The sequence below is a fragment of the Mytilus californianus genome, unplaced genomic scaffold (assembly GCF_021869535.1).
Source record: "Mytilus californianus isolate M0D057914Y unplaced genomic scaffold, xbMytCali1.0.p SCAF_24, whole genome shotgun sequence".
Lineage (NCBI taxonomy): Eukaryota > Metazoa > Mollusca > Bivalvia > Mytilida > Mytilidae > Mytilus > Mytilus californianus.
In genome coordinates, this window is record NW_026262673.1 from 2465859 (window position 1) to 2491684 (window position 25826).

The 25826-nt window shown below is 32.6% G+C and overlaps 1 protein-coding gene across 2 annotated transcripts in view; it reads right to left on the reverse strand.

Moving 5' to 3' along the window:
* Window positions 1–371: 371 nt before the first annotated feature.
* The window catches only part of LOC127732394 (uncharacterized), a 50909-nt gene continuing 25454 nt past the window's right edge, over window positions 372–25826 (reverse strand). For both annotated transcript variants that reach the window (XM_052241424.1, XM_052241423.1), the window contains 3 exons: window positions 12960–14192; window positions 9480–9531; window positions 372–4230 (listed from right to left, as the gene is read on the reverse strand). In XM_052241424.1, coding sequence (XP_052097384.1) covers window positions 3398–4230; window positions 9480–9531; window positions 12960–14192 — 2118 coding nt within the window. In that variant the 3' untranslated portion in view covers window positions 372–3397. The remainder of the gene's footprint in view (window positions 4231–9479; window positions 9532–12959; window positions 14193–25826) is intronic.

Sequence of the window (25826 nt, forward strand, 5' to 3'; positions counted from 1 at the left end):
AAAGTAAGATTATGGACATACATATGAATACAATTTAAATAATAATCTGTATTGCAAAAAGCATAACCCTGGCAGGTTAAAATCCAAATATTACACATCTTGTGTTTTATGTACACAAGAAACATACGACCAATGAAAAAAGTTCTAAACGTGTCAAGTTGATAATATATACATTAAACAATTTTTGCGGGTTTTTAAAAGATGCTCTGAAATACATTTTGAGTTTTTGCACCAACCATCACAACCAAGCTAGCAAGTTGAAGTCAACCATGAACAACATGTCCTTGGCTTATGTAAAATTTCCCGTAAATGTCTGATATAGCTGTTTTGTTGTCGCACATCAAATTTTAAGTAGTGACAATATTATTACATACAAATAAAAATTATTTTTTATTAAAATCCGAATACAGAATATCTTATATAGAACTCATAAGAAAGCATGGTAGTAATTATGGAAGATAAAGCACAATTAATTTAGTTGAATTTGTATTCAATAGATAACATACAAACACATAAAATCCATTTAGAATGACCGAATACAAAAATCCGAAATCGAATGAACTAATTTAAGTTCATTCAGGCAAGTTTCTTTATCACGTCAAAAAAAAAAAGCTTTTCCGTTATCTCTATAACAAACAAGCAGAATATTTCCTTGTCTGTTAAAATACAATCCAAACGGCCCATTCAATCAGTTTGATTCAGTAAGAAAAAAAATCGGTTTTTATATGAGTACGCCAGATAACATTTTCATGGATAATATCTTTCTCATAAGAGTATGAATTATACTTAAAGATAGGAGCATGTATGTTGTTTCTTACTCAGAAAAAGTTGATTTTCCCTATTGAAATATATATAACAAATGAATGTTCACATGTTTAAAACAAAAAGCCGAAAGATAAATATTCGAACAACATTGATCAAATACAACAGCCGAGGTTCAAGATTACATTTTGAAAATCAATCATAATCTTTCCATATTTTTGTAAATTTTCAACGGAATTTAATTTGGATGTTGGAAACAAAGTCATTCTAACACATTCATATCAATCTGTATGGTGTAAGACCATGCGTTATTTGTACTTGATTAACATCAAATTTTTACAACCTTTCACGATATTAGAAAATGAACAAACGAATAAAATTAAAACATGTCATATAATTTTGTACGAATGGAAGATTTAATTAGTTAATATGTTGGTTGTGTACCATTCAGTGGCAAATATATCATGCATATTCATGGTGAGAACAAATAAACAATTTATATATCTGAATTATTTTGATATGAAATGTACATGCAAGTCTACCGGGATGAAAGAAAGAAATGAATTGGCAAATGAAGGAAAAAGGAGTACCAGTCAATGAAACAGCAACCCAACGACACAATACAATTGATAATGTGTTCCGATTTTATTTACAAACAACACATCCGTAAAGAATGCCTTTAATTTGAGACAAAAAGTTAATGAGGAGATACATATCAAGTAAAAAAGTGGACGTGAATCAAAGAACAACACGTCTTTGTAACATTTCTATAAATTTTCATATAAAGTTGATTTGTTGTCACAAATGAAATTAAACATTGATCACACAAAACATGTACATAACACAATTGTTAATACTGTCTTCAATCTTAAAAAGGAAGACACCTGTACAGATCATGACAATCAATTAAGTTAGATTTATAGTAAAGAAAACAAATATATCAGGCGCGTAGCTACGTTTACGTCAAAACGCCCGGGCGTACACATGAATTTTGGAGAAAAAATATTTTAATCTAAATAGATTAAAAGATCTGGCTAAAAGCACATGAGCCTTGTAGTTCTTTCTCCACTGACTTTAATTGAAGATAACAGTCGGAAGAAATTTACTTTTTAATCAAATGGTATCATATTATTTATTTGTTAGTTTTCTGTCAAAATCTGAATCTACTGTGAATTATCCTCCCTTTCCTATAGTTTAAAGCAATTCATTATCTGCTGAGATACGATATGCAGTTTTGTCGAGCCTGCGAGACATTCCGTAATCGGCGTTGGCGTCGTCAATATTTATGTTCAGCCTGTGGTTAAATTTTTTTTACAACATCAATAAATTTGTAAAACCTTTATGAAATTTTACCGAATATAGGCAGATACTTTTTTTATGACCAAAAGAGTATCCAGAGCATAATTATGAAAATTTGCTTTTAATTTTTCCGCATTTTATTGAAAAGAACATTGTTTTTAATAGTTTACAAGTAGATACCGTTTGTTACGCATCAATTACTTTGTCAAAACTTCATCGAATTTTATGTGAAAATGTTAACACCAACTGTACGATTTTTTTTTTTTGCACCAGATGCGCATTTTGACAATTAATGTCTCATCAGTGATGCTCGAGGCCGAAATATTTGAAAATCCAAAACCTAATAAAAACATTGGAAGAGCTGATCAAAATAAAACGTACCTAAAGTATAGCCAATTCCGGACAAAAAATCAGAGTTTTGCATGGGGGAGATATATTCCTTTACTTTTAAATGATTTCAAGACTTTTATAACAATCAGCAAATTTCAGTCTAAACATTTTTTTTTTCATTTTTCAGTATTTTACCATTTTTTTGGGGCAATTAACAGACGGTCTTGGATTAAATATTTTTCACCTGCTACATTTGTAAACTTTCATAGATTGTTATGAAACTTGGACAGAAGCTTATCTTCCAAGATCAAGAAAAAACATTTAAAGAAAAGTTTGATTTCTTTTAAATCCTGTATTTGACTGATAAATGGATTCACTTTTTATGGTTTAACCGACAGCAGCAATCCCAGGCGAGACACAGGATTCCACGGAACCCTTTGAGTATGTTCATATCACACCTGACCACCTATGAAAATTTATTATTGCATGTACTTGTCCATTAACGAAATTTGCGCATAAAAGAGGAGAAAACTAGATTAAGTCATAATAATCAAAAGAACGACACCATTGAAAATGTAGACTTGCTTTTTTTATATTTCGAAAGGTTTGGATCTTTGGTCGATTGATTGTTTTACCCCACATCTCCTTTTAAACATATTTCATAGTAACAACTATTGGCCATTAGATTCCAAATCAACACACTGAATAAATTATACATGAAAAAATCAAGAAATTAGACTTTAAAGTATGTTGCTATTGATGAGTTTTAATGACAGAAATAGTATCTCTCTCTCAATAAATCGTTAGCTTCCGTCGGACCCCTGCTGGGAGGTCCCTGGCCCTGTACCTGCTTGGGACCCTCAAACCCCTCGCCGGGGTTCGGGCGTACACTGAAAAATGGCTTAGCTACGCCACTGTATATATAGAAGTAACTTTGAATGGCAAAAGGCACAAACAGATCCAAGGCCGAATAAACTCATTGTCTGAAAGAATTATTCATGTTTATTTATGTTGGTTTCATCTTCAAGTCAAAAAGAAAAACATTTCCGTCACGAATATTACAAACAAGCAGAATATTTTCTTTTTTGTCAAAATAAATTCCATTCGGATTTTTCAATCCATCTGATTCAGTAAGAAGTTCTCTATGATGTTTCCCGTCATCTGATACTACTACTGCAGTGTTGGTAAGATCATTAGTCACATACACACTCCCCTCATCATCTGTAGTCACACGACGTAAATCTTGTAATTTATCCATTTTAAACTTCCAAATTAGTTTACCATCTAACGAGCAGCAGTATATTGATGTAACGTCTGTACAGACCAACCTGTCTCTGTCTACTGTAATGTCGCGGATACTGCCTGAAGGTAAAGGTATAGTACGTATTACTTTACCTGTCAGGTCCATCACATGCATTTTACTGTAATCAATAACAACGTACAGTTTATTATCATTATATGATATTCCGTAGCAGTTACCACTGGTGTTGATTGTACTGGTGACAGAACGTGTAGATATATTTATTATCAGTATGGTTCTGTGACGTCCACAGGATACGGCTACAGTATTAAAATTTACCTCTGTCATAAAATATGGTTGATAGTACAGAGGAATGTGATGGATATCAGTACCGTCTGAATTACAAATAATAAGTCGCTCATTCCTATAGTCGGTAAACACTAATGTATTGTCTATTTTGATACAGCTAAGTATGGTCAGATATTCATTCTTTGACTTTTGGATATTAAACTGTTGACGCAAAATGACAGAAACAGGAAGGTTGGCTTTGACTAATGCTTGATCCTGAGCAATTTCTTCTTCTTTGTTTGGTTCAATATCTGAAATAAATAATGAAGTATCGAGTTGGTTATTACAACAATTGATTTCTTAATCTATAATGCAGTTTACCGCTAAAAGTGATTGAATGTTGTAATATTTCTTATGTTTTGCAAACTATATAATTATGTAATATTGAATTTTTCACGACCTAAAATTTTCTCTCAGATGGTAACGATTTATTTGAGTTTTTTTTTTCACCTTGAACAAATCAAGCTTAGCATGATCCTACAACAGCATATAATCCAAGAAAGATAGAAAAAGTGTATAAATGACATTGAAAAACTTTTATGTGTAGAGCATACATGTAATATTGTACTGGACATTCCAATGCAGTGGGAGCAGATATTTGTTAGACCTACCGATTTAAAATCATGTGCAAGGTAGAAAAAAAATGTATGTTTATGCGTCTTTTGTCCCTTTCATAGTGGAAGGGATCTTTCATATATGAAGGTATACACATGCGTGTCAAATATATAAGCGAGTTGCCATTTCACGTAGGTAAATTGGTGAATTTTTGAGACTTCATTTAGTAAAAGTTTAGGCTTCTGAAAGTGTTTTATTGAAGCCGTACCTGTATTATTTCTAAGTAATATTTGTTTTTCATTGGGTCGCTGTTTTATTGACAGATACACCATATATACTTAATTTGAAAAGGGTTAAAGAAAAAATAATCTACTAACACTAAACTTATAATGTAAGTCTGCTACCTTAACAAGAACCACTAAGGCTGACTGGGGAAGAAAGATATGGTCACTAAAGTCTTCTACCTACCGACAGTACAACTTTTGGCAATGTGAAGCGCCATGTTGGCTATGTGTGATGTAAAAGTACGTAGCCATGTTCACTCAAAATTGAGACCTTGAATTTGATGTCTCATGTCGAGTGACTGCCATGCTTGGTGCATGTTAAGAACCCTTGCCAAAACTCTTTTAGGGGCCCGAAGGTGGCCTACCTTACATTTCCTTCCGTATCTTAATAAACACTTTATTCCCAGTAGCAGTCAAAATTCTCCCGACCTTAAAAACAGATGGCCTCTATTACAGGACCTACCTATTGCATTTATTATTAAATTGTCGCGAAACATGCACGAAATTTTTGCAACTGGACATTACGCACCCAATAACCAACTTTGCCTGAGGAAGTTTCAATCTTTGTAATTTAAGAATCATCTCAATAACGAATCATCTCCTCTTCAGCTGGGGAAGTACACAGTACACTCTGCAACACTGATATCAGCTCAGTGCAGGTCTTTACAAATTACTTGTGTCTGAAGTGCTTACCGTTCAAGTTAAAGCATATAACAAATGTACTGGTTACTAATAAATATATGTGGGATGTATAAATACGAATCCACGTCAGTTCAAATGATGTCTTTTGAGGAGCCCCCAACTAACCACGATAGACAAATCGGTTCAGATCTCTCCGTTTAAGAACCAAGGTGTTGTCAAGGGTTTTCACGTAGTTCCGTGGAATGTATAAGTACGCATCCACGTTAGATCGGAAGTGGGAACGTTGTATATGATGTAGGGTACTGACACGCTTTCTACAGCTGAATTTTTGGTCCTATGCTCTTCAATTTCGTACTTTATTTGGTCTGTTTTAACTTTTTTTTATTCGAGTGTCACTGATGAGTCTTTTGTAGACGAAACGCGCGTCTGGCGCAAATACTATATTCAATCCTGGTATCTGTGATGAGTTTTTTCACTACGTTTTGAGGGTTGCCTATCCGAAGCAAAAGTGTTGACCCTATGTAACAAGTGTTTGTGTTTGGGGTTGTCATAATCCCCAATACCCCGTCCTTCAGACCAGCCGAAGACTAATAAATTTGTTCCAAAATTGTGTTCTATGTGGTTCTTTTGATCAAATCAATCAGTCGTTGTCCCCAACTGTAATGTTATTTGGTAACTCTTAGATGCAATGCAATATAACAAGACTTTTAGATGAAGTTGTTTTCTATTGGTTTATATGCAAATTTTGGTTAAATCTCGAAATCATATATCCTTAATCCACGAAAGTAAATAATCCACAATAATTCATTATGACTCCCCCAAGAGTGTCCGGGGAATAGAAATATGGTCACTATTGGTCTTCCTGCGACCAGCAGTAAAACCTTCGCCTAAGTTGAGAATCCGTTTGGCTCTGCAGGATGTATCAAGTACGCAGCCACGTCTGATCAGAATGGGGACGTTAAATCCGATGACTCGTTTAAAGAGAGTGATACGTTCATTGCACATTAGGAACCCATGCAGCAACTCTTTGGGTGGTCCGTAGGTGGCCTGTTGAAATGCTCAATGTCTGCCCCTATCCAATAAACCCTTATTTTCCAGTGGCAGTCAAAATTTGCCCGACCTTCATCCCGGACGACCTCTTGCATGACCTACCTATTATATTTATTGTTAATTTGTTCTCAAGAATATGTATGAAATTTTTGCCACTGGACGTTAAGAAACAACCAATCAATAATCATTTATTATGACTCAAATTTACTTGAGGTACAAATTACATAAAAAATAAAAGGAATAACAGGACTTTCACTGTTTTATTTGTGACCATTTAAACAAACAATAAGCTTTCCTGATTGATTGATAGTTGGTTGCTTAACGTCCAGTGGCAAATATATCATGCATATTCAGGACGAGAATAAATTTACAATGTATACAATAGGTAGGTTCTGTAATAGAGGCGTCCGGGATTAAGGTCGGAGAAATATAGACTGCCACGGGAAATGAGGGTATATTGGATAGGGACAGACATTTAGCCTTGTAACAGGTCACCTACGGACCAAAAGTTTTCCTGAATAATGGTACTTGTATGATTTATAGGTCAAAAGCAAAGCTGTTTAATCTGAACACATGTCTTTTTGCCTGTCTGAGGTCATAAAACTTTGTTGAATTGTTGAAATTTAGAGACTTTATTCAGCCACGTCCAGTCAGGAAGAGGACGTGTAATCCGGTGCCTCGTGTAGAGACTGCCATGTTTTCGGTAAGACCCCTTGGGGTCCGAATGTGGCCTATTGTAAGGCAAAATGTCTGTCCGTATTTAATATACACTCTTCCCATAGTGGCAGTCAAATTCCCACGACTTTATTACGTCCTCTATTACAAGATCTACCTATTGTATTTATTGTTAAAATGTTCTCGTTCTGAACATGCATGACATATTTGACACTGGACATTTGGCAAACAACAATCAATCAACTTTGTCCGAAGGAGTTGGAACCTTTGAAATTTTAAGAAAAAAATGTCTTGTGAATGATCTCTACAGTAAAACACTGCCGACTGAGCTTGAGGGAATACTCAGTATTCTCTGCAACATTGGTGTCAACCTAGTGCCGATAAATAAACTATTGCTTTTCTTGATTGCCATTTATCTGGTTTTGATCTAACTTTTGATTCCCATTTGGTTTTTTTGTCAACTCATCGTTTTTTATAAGGTTTCACCAGGAACATCACAGAAGAAACCTTAATTACCGAAATGCGCAAGTGGTGCAATACAATTGATACATTAATGTTATTGATTTAAATTGATTGATTGATTGATTGTTGGTTGCTTAACGTCCAGTGGCAAATATTTCATGCATATTCAGGACGAGAACAAGTTCACAATAAATACAATAGGTAGGTAGGTTCTGTAATAGATTAAGGGATTAAGGTCGGAGAAATTTAGACTGCCACGGGAAATGAGGGTATATTGGATAGGGACAGAAATTTAGCCTTGCAACAGGTCACCTACGGACCTCTCAAAGAGTTGTTGCAAGGGTTCTTAACGTGCAAAGAGCGTGGCACTCTCTTTACACGAGGCATCGGATGTAACGTCCCCATTCTGACCGGACGTGGCTGCAAATTTGTACATCCCGCACAGCCAAACGGACGCCCCACTTTAGCACGGGTTTTACTGCCGGTCGGAGGAAGACCAATGGTGACCTTACTTCTATTCCCTAGTCACCCTTGGGGGGTATTGATTTAAAAATATGTTGCAACGTTACGGGCATTATCACCAAAAGGGACCTAAGTAATACTAAATTCAATTTATAGCATCTTTGTATGATGAAGTGGGAACCTTTATTTTGTAAGTAGCTTCTTAATTCATCACAAATCATGAAATCGGAAACGTTTATAGACATGATAGATAAATGTCCATAAAACCGATTGACTGTCTATATCAGAACGGAATATGTATGATAAGACCACTTCCCCACCTTCAATTCAAAAACTAAAAAAGGTATTATAAATCTAACGAATAACCTTCGGAGATTCATAAGACATTAGTCTGTTTGACATCAGTATTTATTTGTCTGAGTGATTGATTGTAGGTTGGATAGGGACAGCAATGTTTGCCATACAACAGGCCATCTTTGGACCCCTCAAAGAGTTTGGGTTCTTAACGTAGGCATCGGATTTAACGTGCCCATTCTGACCAGATGTGGCTGCGTACTTGTACATCCCGCACAGCCCAACGGACGCCCAACTTTGGCAAGGGTTTTTTGACGGTCTGAAAAAGACCTGAAGTGACATTATTTATATTCTCCAGTCATCCTTGGGGGTTATCTTATCTGAAATTTGTCTTCTCTTTTGACATAACATTTAGTGAAAAACTGAAAAAATAGATCATTTTGGATTTTGACATAAATATATTAATATGAGCAGAAAAATATGTTGCTACTAAATGTATATTACAAATAAGTTGTGTGTGTAAAACATCTTTTTTGTAAAGCTGTTGTTCATATATATAATTAAGTAAAAACTATGCGTTAAATTGGCAGATTAAGTCCAAAGGTAATTTTCGACAAGTTTAAAATGTCATAGTGACATCACAAGTGACCTTGTTGCAGTTAAATTTCCAGATAATATTAGCATGTTCGTTTATAAATAAAAAAAACATAATTCCGAGAAGTTTAAAATTTGGGCAAAAGCATGGCTCTTATGGTGACTTGACAAATCTCTTAATGCCTGGATTAATCGTAAATAAATTGTCTCCTTACTTTACGTCATGGTGAACCATTAATTTGAGAGAGGAAGTAACATAACCGTGCATGTAATCAAAGTAATGCTGTATTTGTGGTATAATTATTAATTTGTAGAATTTTAAAAGTCTGTTGAATTGAGGTTTTCTACTTCTGAATATAGAGTGGACGATATTGAAGACACGCCTAGGAAGTTATTCCGCCAATTAATATTGTTCTTAAAAATGAAACCGGTTAACAGATAAAGAAATATGCGAATGGAAAATATAAAGACAGTTCTATTACTTGGAATAAGTTCATCCTCCCTCGTGCTTATTTCATCAGAAATCTTTTCAACCTGAAAGCAAAAAAGAAAAACCTTTAACTGAAAACAAACCATCACAATTATAATGTAGCTAAATAGTACAATGTGTTCTACAGTACATAAAACACGTATGATAATTGAAGAACGAGAACAATAAGGAAGGTACACAAAATATAGCTTGTATTGTTTAAAATATTTACATTTGAATTCTTTTAGTTTTGCTTATGTACTTTGTCTATATGCATTTTTGTGTTAAATCGTTTGTTTTTATAGTGATTAAGATTATACTACAATGTTGTCTGCTGTACCCCTGTTTTTAACGTTTTTATCCATTATGTCTGTTTGTTTTGCTCACACATTGTTGTCAATTTAATTGAATTTAATATGACTGTCATACAAGTGGGAGGTTTTGCTACCTTTAAAACCAGGTTTATCTCACGATTTTCTACAAAAGGAAATGCCTGTACCAAGTCAACAATATGACAGTCGTTTCCATTCATTGGATGTGTATGAGCTTTTGATTTTGCCATTTTACGGCGGACTTTCCGTTTTGAATTTCCCATGGGGTTCGGTATTTTTGTTATTTTACTTTTGATACATACTTCTTTCAAATCTGTACATTTAAAACGGTCAAACTTAAAATGAAGATTTTTGACTGATAGGTCAAATCAATATATGTCTAATTAGTTGATTGATGGGTGTTTCAAGACTATTGTTTTTAGGTGTTCACTTTTCATATTGAAGGAGGGAAACGGGATGCCCGGAGAGAACAACCGACCTTCGGTAAGAAAACTGATATTCCAAGTCAATTAAGGAATAAATAATAACATGAGAATATGCATAATTATGTTATATTTATTCATATGTGCATATTTTTGTCCCTTGAAATAAAGTTTCATAATGTAAAAGATGTTCCGAAAGATTGCTAAGGTAAGCTCTACAACTTACTTTTTTTTATATAGCTTGAACGATTGTACGCGCGCGATGTTGACAGCAGTTACGTTTAGTTACAATCTTGGGTACTGTATATGTCTTTGGTATTACAGAATCAAGTTTTCGTCCCCCCGCGTAACAAGCCGATCGACTTTTTTTTAAAAGAGGTTTGCCCCTTGGAAATATTAAATTTATGGAAAATAGCCTCGTTGGCGCTTTCAAGTGTATATTTCTTGCTAGATTTTTATCAAACTTATACTAAAGGTTAATATCAGCCATATCTCGGACATGTTTTATAATGGTGGACAATCGACTTTTTAAAAAAAAGTTATGCGCTGTGGAAATATTAAATTTATGGAAAATCGCCTCGTTAGTGCTCACACGAATATATATCTTGTCAGATTTTTATAAAACTTATACGATAGGTTAATATCAGCAATATCTCGGATAAGTTCTATAATGGTGGACGATTGACTTTTTTTAAAAGAGTTATGCCCCTTGGAAATATGAAATATGTGCAACACGGGGGAAACTGAAATTCTGTTCTTTTATTTATTTAAGATTGCTTCCCGTGTGAAGAACTTCTTCAGTCCCATAGCAAGTATGTTCGTAAAACTGAATTTTTGTCAAATGATTTGGAATATCCTTAATTGAAAGGGAGTTATTTTGATAAACCAATGTTTAAAAAAACGATATTGCGATCGCAAAAAAAATTACTGAAGCACTCTAAAAAGGTATTAAAGTATAAACGAAATGAAATTCAATAATATAAAAAATGAAATGATTAAATTAATAATCCATGTTAACCTTACTAACACAGATACCAAAATGGAAGATAGCTCGGTCTGTCAATTCATAGTGATGTAATAAACAAGAACAATCTTGTAGAATAAAACAAATCAAACGGTAATAATGACTCAACATGTACATATTCTCCATAATTTTATTCTTTGTACCCCTTTGTTTTTCTATTTTCTTTTAAAAATATACAGTGATGAGGAACGGACATATGATTCACATTAAGCATCCTGTATTTATATTAAACTACAGTTAATGAGTTCCATTAAAATTAAGGAATAATTCGTTCTTCGTTAAGAAAAACAAAGAAGGTGTATGTTTATAAAACAAAATCATGACTGATTGCAGTTTACAGTGGATAAATTTTAAAAGAAGAGGAAATAAGTTCACTTTTTAACAAATGAAGAAAATGAATGAATCATTTCGTACAAAAATCACCAATACACAGTGGCAGTATATCATTTTTGTGAATAGACGATCTCATGGAAATTATGATCAATGCAAACACAATGGTAACGTGGTTAAGAACTTTTTTCTGTGTCACATTTGGTAAAAAACAAACTCCTACTCAGGTAAAAACAATTCAAATGCAAACATAATGATTTTCATTAGAAAGAAGAAATACTGTTACTCTTTAACAATAGAATAATACCAAGAGGCTGTCAGACTGACAGCTAACTTGGTTTCCTGCACGAACATGATATTTGCAAATCAGCATCCTCAAACAGGATCCATTAAAAAAAAAATGATCAGAAATGAAAAGGCCAAAATCAATCTTAAGAGAGTTTTTCGCTACTTAAAGGTCTACAACGCAAGAAAGATAAAAAAAAAAGTTCATGTTTTATTTAAAGTTAAGAACAAACTATTGCACTATTAATCAACAAATTGAAAATAAAATGTCAAGTAAATATACTCTGATATTTATTCAGTTTATGACAAACAACCCATCCTGAGATAAAAACTATACTCGTATAAACTTTAGGTGGAACATAACAAAACAGGGAGATACCTCTGTAAAACAGCTTATCAAATTCTATTGTATTAATGATATGCAATTAATTTGGCTCGTTTAATTTTCATAAAATTATGACAAAATATTTACTTTAAGTCTTTGACAAAAATATAGAAATTTCAAACATTTGAACCATAAACATTATCGGGAAAAATTCAATGAATATATAGCAGTTTGACAAACACTAATGTTGATCACTGAGGAAATATTAGGCTTCTCAGTGATCAACATTAGTGTTTGTCAAACTGCTATATATCCATTGAATTTTTCCCGATAATGTTTGTGGTTCAAATGTTTTGAAATTTCTATATTTTTTTCAAAGGCTTAAAGTAAATATTTTGTCATAATTTTATGAAAATTAAACGAGTCAAATTAATTTTAGTCAAGATGGGTGAATTAAGATTAGTTTAGAACAATGACCTTTAACAAGTTTGAATGTGTCATTAAACATTTTTAAGATAAGATATGTTAGTTTACATGTTTACAAATATTGAGAATGAGAAAGAGTAGATATGATCAAAACCTATTACATTAAATTTTATTCATATTCCATATAATATAACTTGATTATACAGATAGTGGTCTTTGTTTGTTATTGATACAAAATTCATGTAATACTTAAATCCATTCTCTATTAATTCAAGCCAACAAAAAGCAACCTCAATTTACGAAAATACAAGCAAATCAATAAAATACAAAAACAACAAATCCTACTTACTATGTCAGCATGTTGTAACCAGGTTTTCTCTACGTCGTCCTTACTATGCATATCATTATGTTCAGGACACCAGTAGCGTCCTTGTTCACATATTTCACCTAGTTCTTTATAAGTAATTCTGCCTTGTTTGTTAGAGTAGTCTCCATTTCTGCATTTCGCTTTTATATCGTAAGATATGCTCTGTCTTAATTTTTTCTTTAAGTCTGCAATTTTTCTACATAGCTCTTCTAAAATAGTGCTATATATTTTATCATCTACATCTGCTAATTTCCATATCTGTAAGGCTATAGCATTTTTTGAGAAACAGACACATAACTTTCTGAGTTTGGTTTTATCTAAATTGACCAATGCTTTTCCTCTATATAAAGTTTTTCGCCCCTTTTTCTCTTCACAGACTGTATATTTTGTTATATAATAGAATAGAATATGATTGAAATAAGCAAGGGGGAGAAATTTAAATTCAAATATCAACCATGGTGAAAAACTAAATTTACACTTTTCACCTTCAAACATTTTCTGAATAATATCTAGAGAAGTCGATTGCTGTGTAATCATGCATGGCATATAGTATGAATTTGGTATTAGACTCGAATCGTTGTTGGTATCTATAAACGTGGGTTTTACTAAAATATCAAATTTTTCCATCACATTAAGTATGTGAGTTTTGTATTTTTTAAACTCTAAGTCAGGTTCTTTTTCAAAAAGCCTATCAATAATGTTATCTGATAACTGTCCTGTCTTTTTTAGATTTTTCCAGTCAGTCGATTCTACTATTTCATAATTTCGTTTGTTTGGATGGTTATCACATACTAGGCACCTGAAACACTTAACAAGCCAATCTGGCTGTACAATGATATACTCCTTTATGTCCTCGAAAAAAATAATGTTCCCAATTTTATGTTGGTAAGTTAGGAAAGGAAGAAGTTCTTCTTCTTCAATGAAAGTTATTTGGGCTAATTCTACAATAGTCTGCCATGACAATATATTCTGTTTCGATTCGTGTTTCAACACGCTTAACGCATTTTCTAGTTGAATCCACTGCCTGGGAAGTTGTTCCTCAAAAAATATCGTCTCTTTTGCAACTTCATAAATTTTGTCTTTTAATTTTTTACAGTCGCTTTCAAGAAATTCTGTGTTAGAAATAAAGTATATGCCTCTATTGTGATTAGCTTTATATTGACCTCCAACAATTTCTTCAAATTTTTCGATATATTCTGTTTTCCTCTTTTCAACCTGAAAAAAAGAAACAGAAATTAAAATACTTTTATCAAACGGTAAAACCTTTATACATGTTATAACAAAGTAACAAATAGTACTGTGATATGTTAGTGATCTAAACTTCTTATAACCAGTACAATTCAAATTAACAGAAATTAGTTTCTTTGCCAAATATTTACTTTTAACTCTTAAAATCATTTTTCATGTACAATCAAAATCTTGCAAACATACATAACGCCTAATAACAACATTCAAAACACATTCATCGACAGGAAGACGCGGGAATCTACATGTTCATGCAAATCATATTGTAATATTTTAATTGTATCGTTAATGGTTATGTTTTAAAATTTTGCTTTGTATCTCTTTATTCTTAACCTCCAAATACTTAAACTAATGTTCAAATATAGTACAACAGACTGGCCAAGCAGACATAAATGAATATACTGGTTTTCATATTACATCTTGTCTTAATATACGTGACGGAATACAAGTTGTAATTTGAAAATTTCTTTCTTTATTTCTTGTGGTTCATGGTTGTTGTTGATTTTTCCTCTTTTTGAAAATGTTTACCACAAACAATATAATTTGGTAAGTAAAATAGTAGTATACCGCTGTTCTAAAGTCATAAATCGATTGAGAGAAAACAAAACCGGATTAAAAACTAAAACCAAGGGAAACACATCAACTATAAGAGAAAAACAACGGAACAACAGAAACACTGAAGTCAAACAAAAACAATCGCCAACATACATAAAAACGGTCTATTTGATAACAACTGCCATATTCCTGACCTGGTACAGAACATTTTAAGAAAAAATGGTGGGTTGAATCTGGTTTTATGGCTAGCCAATTCTCGCGTTTATTACCTAATCATAACGACATGATGTGAAATCCTTTTACTTAACTACTCATTTATTAAATGTGTTTATTTTCCCATATTTCATTGAAAGTAAAAAACGATGAACAAAAATTGATTATTTCAAATTGTTTTTCATTTAAAATGTTCAATCATTCATATTTGCGTCGGTGTTTACTTGATAATGGCTTAAGCCTTGAATATTTTGGAGCATTGCTCAGTTTAGGCACAGTTTTTAATAGTAACTTTAAGACACAATAAACTGTCAGAAATATTTTTTTTGGCAAATTATATTAATGTATTAATGTTTCTAATTTTGTAATTAAAAGTTGGTAGCAATTTAAAAAAAATGAAAATACCACTTCATAACTGATTTACCTTTATTAGGAACGCTCAAAGCTAAATATTTGAATGCCAAGGATGTATTAAAACGGAAACATAATGACCAAAAAAGGACCCAAAAAGAAAAGCCAAATCCATCTTAGGTCAATTTTGTATGAGGGAGTTGAAACCATCTATGTCAGTCTATATCTAAATAAATGTGATATTTAAGTTGTACATCTAACAATTCATGACAATTCATAATATTTCATCTGTCCTTTGCACAAATTAAACAGTATGTATGACCTTCGGTTTGATTTCGTTCTAACGTGATGTGATCAGGTCTTAATTGTGGGTTACAACATTTGTAGGATATTCCGTCTTGTTTATCTTGAATACTGAATAGACTGAAGTGCCTGCAGTCACTATTAATCGGAAAAGTATTTTAATGTGGTGGAAATTCAATCGATTAAGATTTAATCAGACCAAAATTACCGTTTCAGACTGAAATCTGGCTACCTGTGCCATTACGAACTGGGAGTGAAGTCAGATGCTCTGAAAAGGGTAGATAGTTCCAGCTGCACGCGTTGGTTATTGAAAATATCAAATAGCAAAAAAAAAAAGGTTAAAACAAATTAGTCAATCTGTTATTTATTTTGGTGTTGAAAGTATTAATTCAAATTTCTGTACTTGCTTCTTTGTAATTTTTGCGTCAAATTTATGTTTTCTCGTATATTTACTTTTTCTGTTAGTTTTTATATTTTGTATTCACTATTATTTAATAATCATTTGTAACTCAAATGTAAAAAAAAAACGGAAAGTTTTCATTGTTTACATTATTTAAATCGATGCATCTTATCTTTTAGGTTAAAAAATGCTTATACAATTATCGACAATTAAACAGTATTATTATTAAATCAAAAAAATTATTGTGAAATATGAAATGAAAATGTGAAAAACAGTTTTATTATTAAATTAAAATATTGATTGTGAAAAATGTTGAAATTGTTTACATCACTCCGTAAACAGTTTAGTAATGTTGAAAGTTATAAATAAATTAACAAATTAATTTACTTTCAAATCTTTGTTAAAGTTTGTCACTGGTGCAAACAGTGCGTCCAGAGTGCGAAAGGCTGGAAATATCAATATGGAACTTTCCTAAAAACTCCAGCGTGGTTATACGGTTGTGTTTTGAAAATATCTTGAAATTAAGTCATATATATATATCTTTATTTCTCAATAAACCATTTACATTAGAATTGTACAGAGAACACATAATATTAATAACAAATCAACAAATCAACATATATGTGAGAGATGTCATCCCTTAAAGAAGGTAACTCGCTCTATTCAGCAAGCGTCTCCATCCCCGGGACCTAATATAGCAGTGTATCGTTGACTACTACATGTTTGCTTCATCAATAAAAAAACAACGTGTTATTACGAACAAACAATATAGAGGAGAAAGTTTCAGTAGTCTAAACATCGCTAAGGACTTAATAATGCGCTCCAGACACTCCAGACACACTATGACCATGGTGTATGTAAATTGGTCAAATATGTTAAATCACTGGATTCTTTCACTTTTCCGCAAGTTTATATAACATATCCGGATGACTGTTAAATATCTTACAGAATTCACCTGGACAGCTTACCTATCAGTTTTGTTAAGGACAGATAATTGTACATTTTATGAATAAATCTTATCCGTCGAACAATTAAGACAACATATCAATAAGAAGATGATGTACATAAATAATGTATCGTGAAATGACTTTTATGTTTTAATTACGATATTTTTTTTAAATAGAACTCATACCTGAAAGCGAACCGCCCACTCCCCTCCGCTGTAAAAGGCTCTGCAAGTATGCATAGTCAATGCATATGACTAGTAAAAGATAGCGAGGAGTATAATATTTTTTAGTGCATGTTTCATTTTATTATATATTAGTATGGTTCATCAGAAGGAGGATGGCTATATAGAGTGTAATTATGTTTTGCGAAGAGGAAAGTTTTGTTGTGTTGTACGAATTATTGGACATTTATCTTAGTTTTGATAATGTTGGACGAAATTCTATTATATTAAAGCGGACGTCATAGATATTCTCGGATTGAACACTTGTACAATTGTATATCCAACTCCTAAACATGATTTCACTTCACTTTGCATATACTACACGGAAGTTCTTCAAAACGAAATTATCAATTCCTCTACATTCAGGTCCGTACGCACCACTGAGAGTCAAATCGTTAACAAGCATATCACTGCCACTACCCAGCTTAAAGCCTCTGCCGAACATTTGAAAGTCCCTACCATGTACTGGTTACCGAAATTACACAAAAAAACATTTAAATTCCGTTTCATGTCCGCATCTAGTAAGTGTTCTACTACTAATCTATCAGTGCTTCTTACTACCTCCCTTACTACTATCAAAGAACTGGTTATTAACTTTTGTAAAAAAGCTTATGAAAATAATGGTATTAATTATTTTTGGAGTGTTACAAATTCTTTAGAGGTTTTAGATAAAAATACATGCTTTTGATGGTCCTTTTAATTCGGTTGACAGTTATGATTTTTCTACTCTCTACACTACACTTCCACACAATCTAATAAAGAAAAAGTTTTCATATTTAATAAAATGGTCTTTCGAAAAATCTCATTGTAATTGTATTTGCTGTAACTCGTTTAAAGCCTTTTTCTGTAACGAGAAAGGAAAGTATGCTAGACACACTTACTGGAAATGTGAGGATATGATTGAAGCTTTAAATTTCTCCTAGATAACATATATGTACGTTTCGGCGATAAAGTGTATCGTCAGGTAGTAGGTATTCTCATGGGCACTAACTGCGCCCCTTTTATAGCAGATTTATTTCTGTATTGCTATGAATCTCAGTTTGTGACCAAACTCAGTAAAGACACATCATTGTTACATTTGGTTGATACATTCAACAATACCTACCGTTATATGGATGATATTTTTTCGTTAAATAATCCAGAGTTCTCTAAATATACTACCGACATTTACCCAAAAGAACTTACTTTAACTAAATCTAACATAAACAGCAGCAGTTGTCCTTTTCTAGATTTAGACATTTCAATTTCTAAAGGGAAACTCCATACTAAAATTTACGACAAAAGAGACGATTTTTCATTCCCTATTGTTAATTTTCCTTTTTTAGACGGCGATGTGCCTTTGGCTCCATCATATGGTGTTTATATATCCCAACTCGTTCGGTATGCCCGCGTGTGTGTAGTGATGTCATAGATTTTAACGAACGTAATCAATGCATCACTGGTAAATTATTAAGTCAGGGATTTCGTTACCATAAATTACTTAAAACTTTTACTAAATTCTTTCATAGATACAAAGATTTGATTAGTACATTTGGCTGTACCTGTAGAAAACTTAAAAATGGTATTTCACATCCTAAATTTTACGGTAATATTGTACTTAAAGCGCGGAAATCAATATTTGATCCGTGTAAACTCATCGAACCTTTAAACAAACTAATAAGTAAGGGTTATCGTACCAATGTTGTAATTAGATCTCTGAACATAGTTTACATTGGCACTAATATCGATTTTGTCATTATCAAATTAAAACATAACTAAATTTGTATTTTCTTTTCAAACGGGATATATTGAGACACACACACGTTCATTTTTATCTATAAAGAAGTCACTCCTAACTATCCTACTACCTGTCGATACATTCATTTTTGGCATTGCACAAGTCATGTCTTCTTTGACTGTTCATGACGTTAAAATACTAAATCCCTGGGATGTGTTTTAGTTGATTTCAGTCTCTGATGCATGATTTTTTATTATTAATTGTTTTGGCTTTTAACTAGCTGTCAGTAACTGTGAGTACTCTCAAATCGTACTTTCTTGTTAATTTGACCTGTTGATACTATTTGTAATGCTTTTTTGTTATTTATTGTTAACATGGATCTTGTCTATTCACCAGCTTTGATTATTTGGAATTACTACAAATTTTCGCTTCTTCGTATTATGAACATCAAAATTATTTCAATTCATATCTAATCAATGCTTTCACCTGTACAGGAAGTTTTATCTAGCACTAATTGTAAAGATTTATTGTTGATATTCACCCCATATGTACCAAGTGTTAGATTAGTTCTATTGATATTAAAGAAATTTCTTGGTATTCCTAAACGGAAGATTTTATACACACAGAAGAAGAAAAATACTTAACAACAAAATTATTTTCATTTACCTGTGTATAGTATGACGCAGGTTTTTTCAAATATGATGATTTTCTAAATATTGTTTAACATTTCACAGTGGTATCATACTTTAACTTTGTTTAAACCTGTTTATTTACTTTTGACCTTAATTATTTATCCCTTATAATTTTTATTCACTATGTATTTCCATTCAGGTATCACAGATCAAATTTATTCGTTCGTTGTGTGTTAATTTACGTTTTTTTATTGAGTTAAGGCTTCCAATTGATATTTTATAGTGTGTCTTTCTATGTTGTGATGTTATACTATTGTTTCAGAAAAGGGAGAAGGTTTGGTACCATTAAAACGTTTAATCCCGCTGCAAATGTTTGCACCTGTCCTAAGTCAGGAATCTGATGTACAGTAGTTGTCGTCTGTTTATGTAGTTCATACGTGTTTCTCGTTTCTCGTTTTTATATAGATTAGACCGTTGGTTTTCCCGTTTGAATGGTTTAACATTTGTAATTTTTGGGGCCCTTTATAGCTTGCTGTTCGGTGTGAGCCAATGCTCCGTGTTGAAGGCCGTACCTTGATTTATAATGGTTTACTTTTATAAATTGTTACTTGGATGGAGAGTTGTCTCATTGGCACATCATCTTCCTATACCTATTTAATGAAAGCACCTGGATTGAAAGTGATGCAATTGTTCTGGCTTATGAAATTCATTGGGATATTTAACGCGGATTTCGACGAGAACACATGGAGTAAAAAAAATAATCTATATCAGCCAATCATTTCTTTTTAGAACATTAAAGAAATTAAAAAAAAAGTTACACAATTTCTAAATATTATAAAATTTTTATTCATTTTGATGTTGATACACATGCATTAGAGTGCCTCCCCGTGCTTAAGGTTTATGCTCTTATAATATACTAGATTATGCAGTGTGTGTCCGAGCGAGAACTTCTCTATGGAATATTTATCAAAAAGTAGTATTTCAACATTCAGCCCCATTCTTCTATTTAGTCAGACGTCAGTCGCTACCCTGATATACCCTATCTTTTGTTTTATTTTTCGGGTAATTTATGACGGATAGCGTTTGACGTCTTTAGCCGAACAGTTTTATCATATTCACATAATTCAATTTATTGTGTGCTGGTTCATATTCTGGACGCCAGTCTTTGCTCCTTTCTAATAAAATCCACATACCAAAAACAAATATGAAGCTTAGAAATGGAAAAATATTAAATACTAAACTCGTTCAAGGGTATCTACACGTCTCAATCTTCAAATCGTTTATCTAAAAATACTACTATCGCTAACATTTTTAACAATAAAAATCGTGGCTACCCTTCTATCGATAAGTGTCATGCCAACAAATGACTTACATGTCCCCGTCTTTCCACCAACAATACTGTAAGGTCTACGTTTAATGGTCGCACATTTTCTTTAAATTTTGAAACTGATATAACTTGAAAAACAAACAGTATTATTTTTTTACTCACATGAAACAAACCGGGATGCTGTATTCAGTACGTAGGTGAAACTGGACGATATTTATCTAAACGCACGCAAGAACACCTGTATCGTTTTAAAAGACCCAATAAATTCAAAAGTATCATTTATCAACATCTTAAAAAGCACAATCATCCTATTAAATATTTAACAGTTCAACGTTTAGAAGTAGTAAATAAGCAGCCTGGTGATTCTCATTCAAAGTTTGTACGATCACGGAAAATAATTGAATTAAATTGGATAAAATAATTAGACAGTCTACCCTCTCGGTCTTAATGATAATATCATGTGAATTGGTAATATATCAAGAACCGATTCTGTTAACATTTTGGATATAGTTTCTAAAACTGTTCGTAAAAACCGTTCTCATGGGCGTAGAAAAAATCGCAATCAAAGAAAATTTCGGACCAACCATACAAATATTTCGGACCTAATTTCTATTTCAAAAAACAACGGCAGACATCTATTAACCAAGCTCTGCTCTTTACCTATAAATAAATTAAATAAATTTTAGAGGATTGCAACTCAATTTCATATTGCAGTCCTAAGTATGAAATCGTTCAAATTATAATGGCATATTGTTATTCTAAACTGTTTCCCAAAATTGATCGCCCTGAAGGTCATAAAAAACATTTTATTAAAATAAAGTATGTCAATAAAGGTTTTGATTTTGTAAATATTGCCGGTATTTTTAACGACCATTCTGTTAAAGAACAAATTCCTGGATATTTTGATAATACTGACCCCCTCTTATTTTTTATATTTACAAGAAATCTACCCGGAAATTTGTGTTTAATTAAAGCCAAGTCTGTAAAGATGTAAATATCAGTGAAAATACACCTACGTCATGTAATTGTAGTAATTCAGAATACACTTATGGCCCCATTTCCCATGTTATAACAGGAGACCTTAACATCGTTCGCGACCGAGAGTTAAAATCATTCCTCAGTAAAGGACCTAAATATCGTCCCCCGTCAATTATTAATTGGAATGAGTGTCGTAATATCATTAACGACTCACTTCGTGCTTATTGTTTGAAATGGATAAAACGGGAAAAAACGATATCTGTAACAAACATAAACTATTAGCTACTTCTTTACAAGGAGAACCAAATACAATGAAAGTCCCAACTATGTACTGGCTTCCGAACCTACACAAATCACCTTACAAATATAGATTTATTTCGTATTCAAGTCATTGTTCCAATACTAAATTGTCTATTCTACTTACTAGTACACTTGGTACAATCAAAAATCTGATAATAAATTGTTCAAATAAGGCCTTTGAAAATAGTGGAATTAATTACTTTTGGAGTGTCAAAAACTCGTTGGAAGTACTTGATAAATTGCATGCCTCTATTGGTGATTTTGAATCGGTTAAAAGTTTTGATTTTTCTACCCTATATACCACTTTGCCTCATATTCTTATTAAGAAAAAATTCACACACCTAATTAAATTGGCATTTAAAAAGTCGGAATGCGAATACATATGTTCAAACTCGTTTAGGTCATTTTTTAAACAAAAGAACTATGTCAATTGGACATGCTTTGGTACTATATCTGCCATTGAATTTTTACTTGATAACATTTTCGTTCGCTTTGGAGATTCCGTATATCGTCAAGTTATCAGAATTCCAATTGGGACTAACTGTGCACCACTTATTGCGGACCTGTTTTTGTATTGTCATGAGTTACAATTTATGACTAAAATCAGCAAAGACCCATCGAAACAACATATACTTTTAGATATTTGGATGATATATTGGCTCTCAATAATGACGACTTCAGTATGTATACTAAAGAAATTTATCTTGTTGAACTTACTTTAAATAAAGCTAATACTAACAATGACCACTGTCCTTTCCTCGATCTTGATATCTATATCATTAACGGGAAGCTTAATACAAAAATTTATGATAAAAGAGATGATTTTTCATTTCCTATCGTTAATTATCCATTTTTAGATGGTGACGTTCCCTTGTCACCATCTTATGGTGTTTATATATCTCAACTTGTACGATTCGCTCGTGTATGTAACAACGTATTAGATTTTAGCGAGAGAAATTTATGTATTACTGAAAAATTATTACACCAGGGCAGTGTTCTTCATTTTTCACTAAGGTAAGGTGGGTGTTTTAAAAAAATCACTTGCAACCGTTCGTATTATTTTTTTTATACTTTTCCAACCGGTCTTTTTACTGTGGGTGTTGTCACAAAAAGAATGGTTAGTATTGTATTCACATTTAATGGAATTGAATAGCAGATGGCTTTTGCAGGACTCCCTCCTCCTGCCAAGTTTCTGTCCTATTCCTTGCTTAAACCCCGAAGTACACAGCTTTTTGATCAGTTTGGTGATGAAGAAAGTCACTGTATGGTTTCTCTTTATCTATGAATTTATGACCATATATTTGAGAAGAAGAAGCTGATGACTTGCAGATGCAAGTTGTTATACTTTTATTACAAATACTTGAAATGTCATTAGGTAAAGAATGTATAATGAAGGTCAAAATATAAAGTGTTTTACAATTTTTAATGTTTCCATATCAGTTTGTAATCAAAATTCATGACAGGTTGTAATGCTGTGGTATAAGAAAATTCAGGAATAAGAAAGAAAATTTATAAACGGTTTTGGAAGATAATGGACAATTTAGGGGTATGGCATGGTAAACTGAGAAGTACTTGGACACAAGGAAAAATATAGGAGGTGGTGAATGGGTAGTTTATCGCAGACGGGAAATTATGCCAAAATGTGTTTTGGATTTAGCTAGATCCAAATATCCTAATCCTAAAGACATTCCATACATTGGTCAATGGACATCAGTGGGAATGATGTAACAAAAACAAATCATTATGTGTGAATATCCAGTGCACATGTATTTTGATAATAAAACTTCTTTTCTCTAAAACTAAGGTCATTGTCTTTTCTCAGTTAACTGTTATCAGATGTGAAACCACACCTGAACTGTTCGGCAATTAAATCTGTCACAAGATGATAACATACTGAAGCTGTTACAGATCATACAAATTCAGTCCGGACTGAAGATTTCGGGGTTTAATTGCTGTGTTTTTGGTACACAGAACAGTAACATCCTTCTTCTGTGACGATTAGCCATTTAAAGTCCTGTTCATATTTTCAGCTTGGGAACAAACCCTCAATGTAATGACTATCCCTTTTATGAAGGATACTTTTCAAGAGATACAAATGAGCACATATTTATTTCATTTACAGAAACTTTTTTAAAGAACTATACATCTATTTGGTATTATATGGTCAAAACATGTCCAAGAATTTTGTAATAATCCTGGACTTATATCTACTTTATCATTAAAAAAAGGGACCCTCTTTTAGAAAAGTTGTTCCAAATATTACATAACTGTACAATTTGTCATGTTTGTTGCTTATAGTTATACAATCATAAATAATTGTTAATTGTAAATGCCCCCTGTGGGACCCTGATTGGAATAATAAACTATTTGATTTGATTCGATTTTATAACGAGTTTTGCCCCTTTTAAGTTAAAAAATCTTAGTTTTTCTTTTTTTCTTTTCTTCAACAATAAGGCGACCTCTTGTCACTCATTTAAGGAATATCCCTCATTAGGGGATTGTTCCCAAACTGTTTACCTTCGCGATCTCTCACGTGTCTTTTCCGTTGTTTTGATACTTTTTTTCAATTTTAACAAATTCAATACAACTATCCGTTTTAGATGACTTATTTTGTCTAAAGTTTTCCTTATCACCATCGTCATCTGCCTTTCTCTTTCCCCGAATAATAATAGAATACATTGAAATTTGACGATCCGCCATTTTTGTCAATGATAACAAATCAGCGAGGCGCGATTAGTATTCAAATTTTTCACGGTGCGGAACCGAAAAAAATCCGGAATTTGAAAAAAAAGCCGACCACCTCCTAAAATGGAAAGGTGGTCGGCTTTCAAAAGAAGGTGGTCGGCACACCCGGCTTAAATGCCGAATGGAAAACACTGCAGGGTTTTCGATATCATAAACTAGTTAAAACATTTACTAAATTTTATCATCGGTATAAGGACATCATTCGTAAATATAACTCAACATGCAGATATCTTATACGTTCGGGTATTTCACATCCAATATTTTATGGTAATATTCTTTACAAAGCACAAAAATGTCAGTATTCACATCAAAAGCTAACAAAACCTTTAAACAGACTTATTAAGAAGGGATATAGTTACGATACTGTTGTCAGGTCATTAAAGATTGCATATTTTGGCTTTAATATTAATTCACTTATAGGGTCTTTGCATCGGAATTAAACACATTTATTCTAAAACCAGTTGTTGGCATGACACGGGTTATGTTCTTCTCATATATTTTATGACGGTATAATACTAAACCCCTAACAGGAGGGATTGTGCCTGATATTCATATGATGAAAACATAATCTTGTAATCAGTTTAATTGAGGTCTGGAGCTGGCATGTCAGTTAACTGCTAGTAGTCTGTTGTTATTTATGTATTATTGTCATTTTGTTTATTTTCTTTTGTTTCCTATTCTGACATCGGACTCGGACTTCTCTTATACTGAGTTTTATTGTACGTACTGTTGTGCTTTTGTTTTTTCTACATTGGCTAGAGGTATAGGGGGAGGGTTGAGATCTCAAAAAACATGTTTAACCCCGCCGCATTTTTGCGCCTGTCCCAAGTCAGGAGCCTCTGGCCTTTGTTAGTCTTGTATCATTTTTAATTTAAGTTTCCTGTGTACAATTTGGAGTTTAGTATGACGTCCATT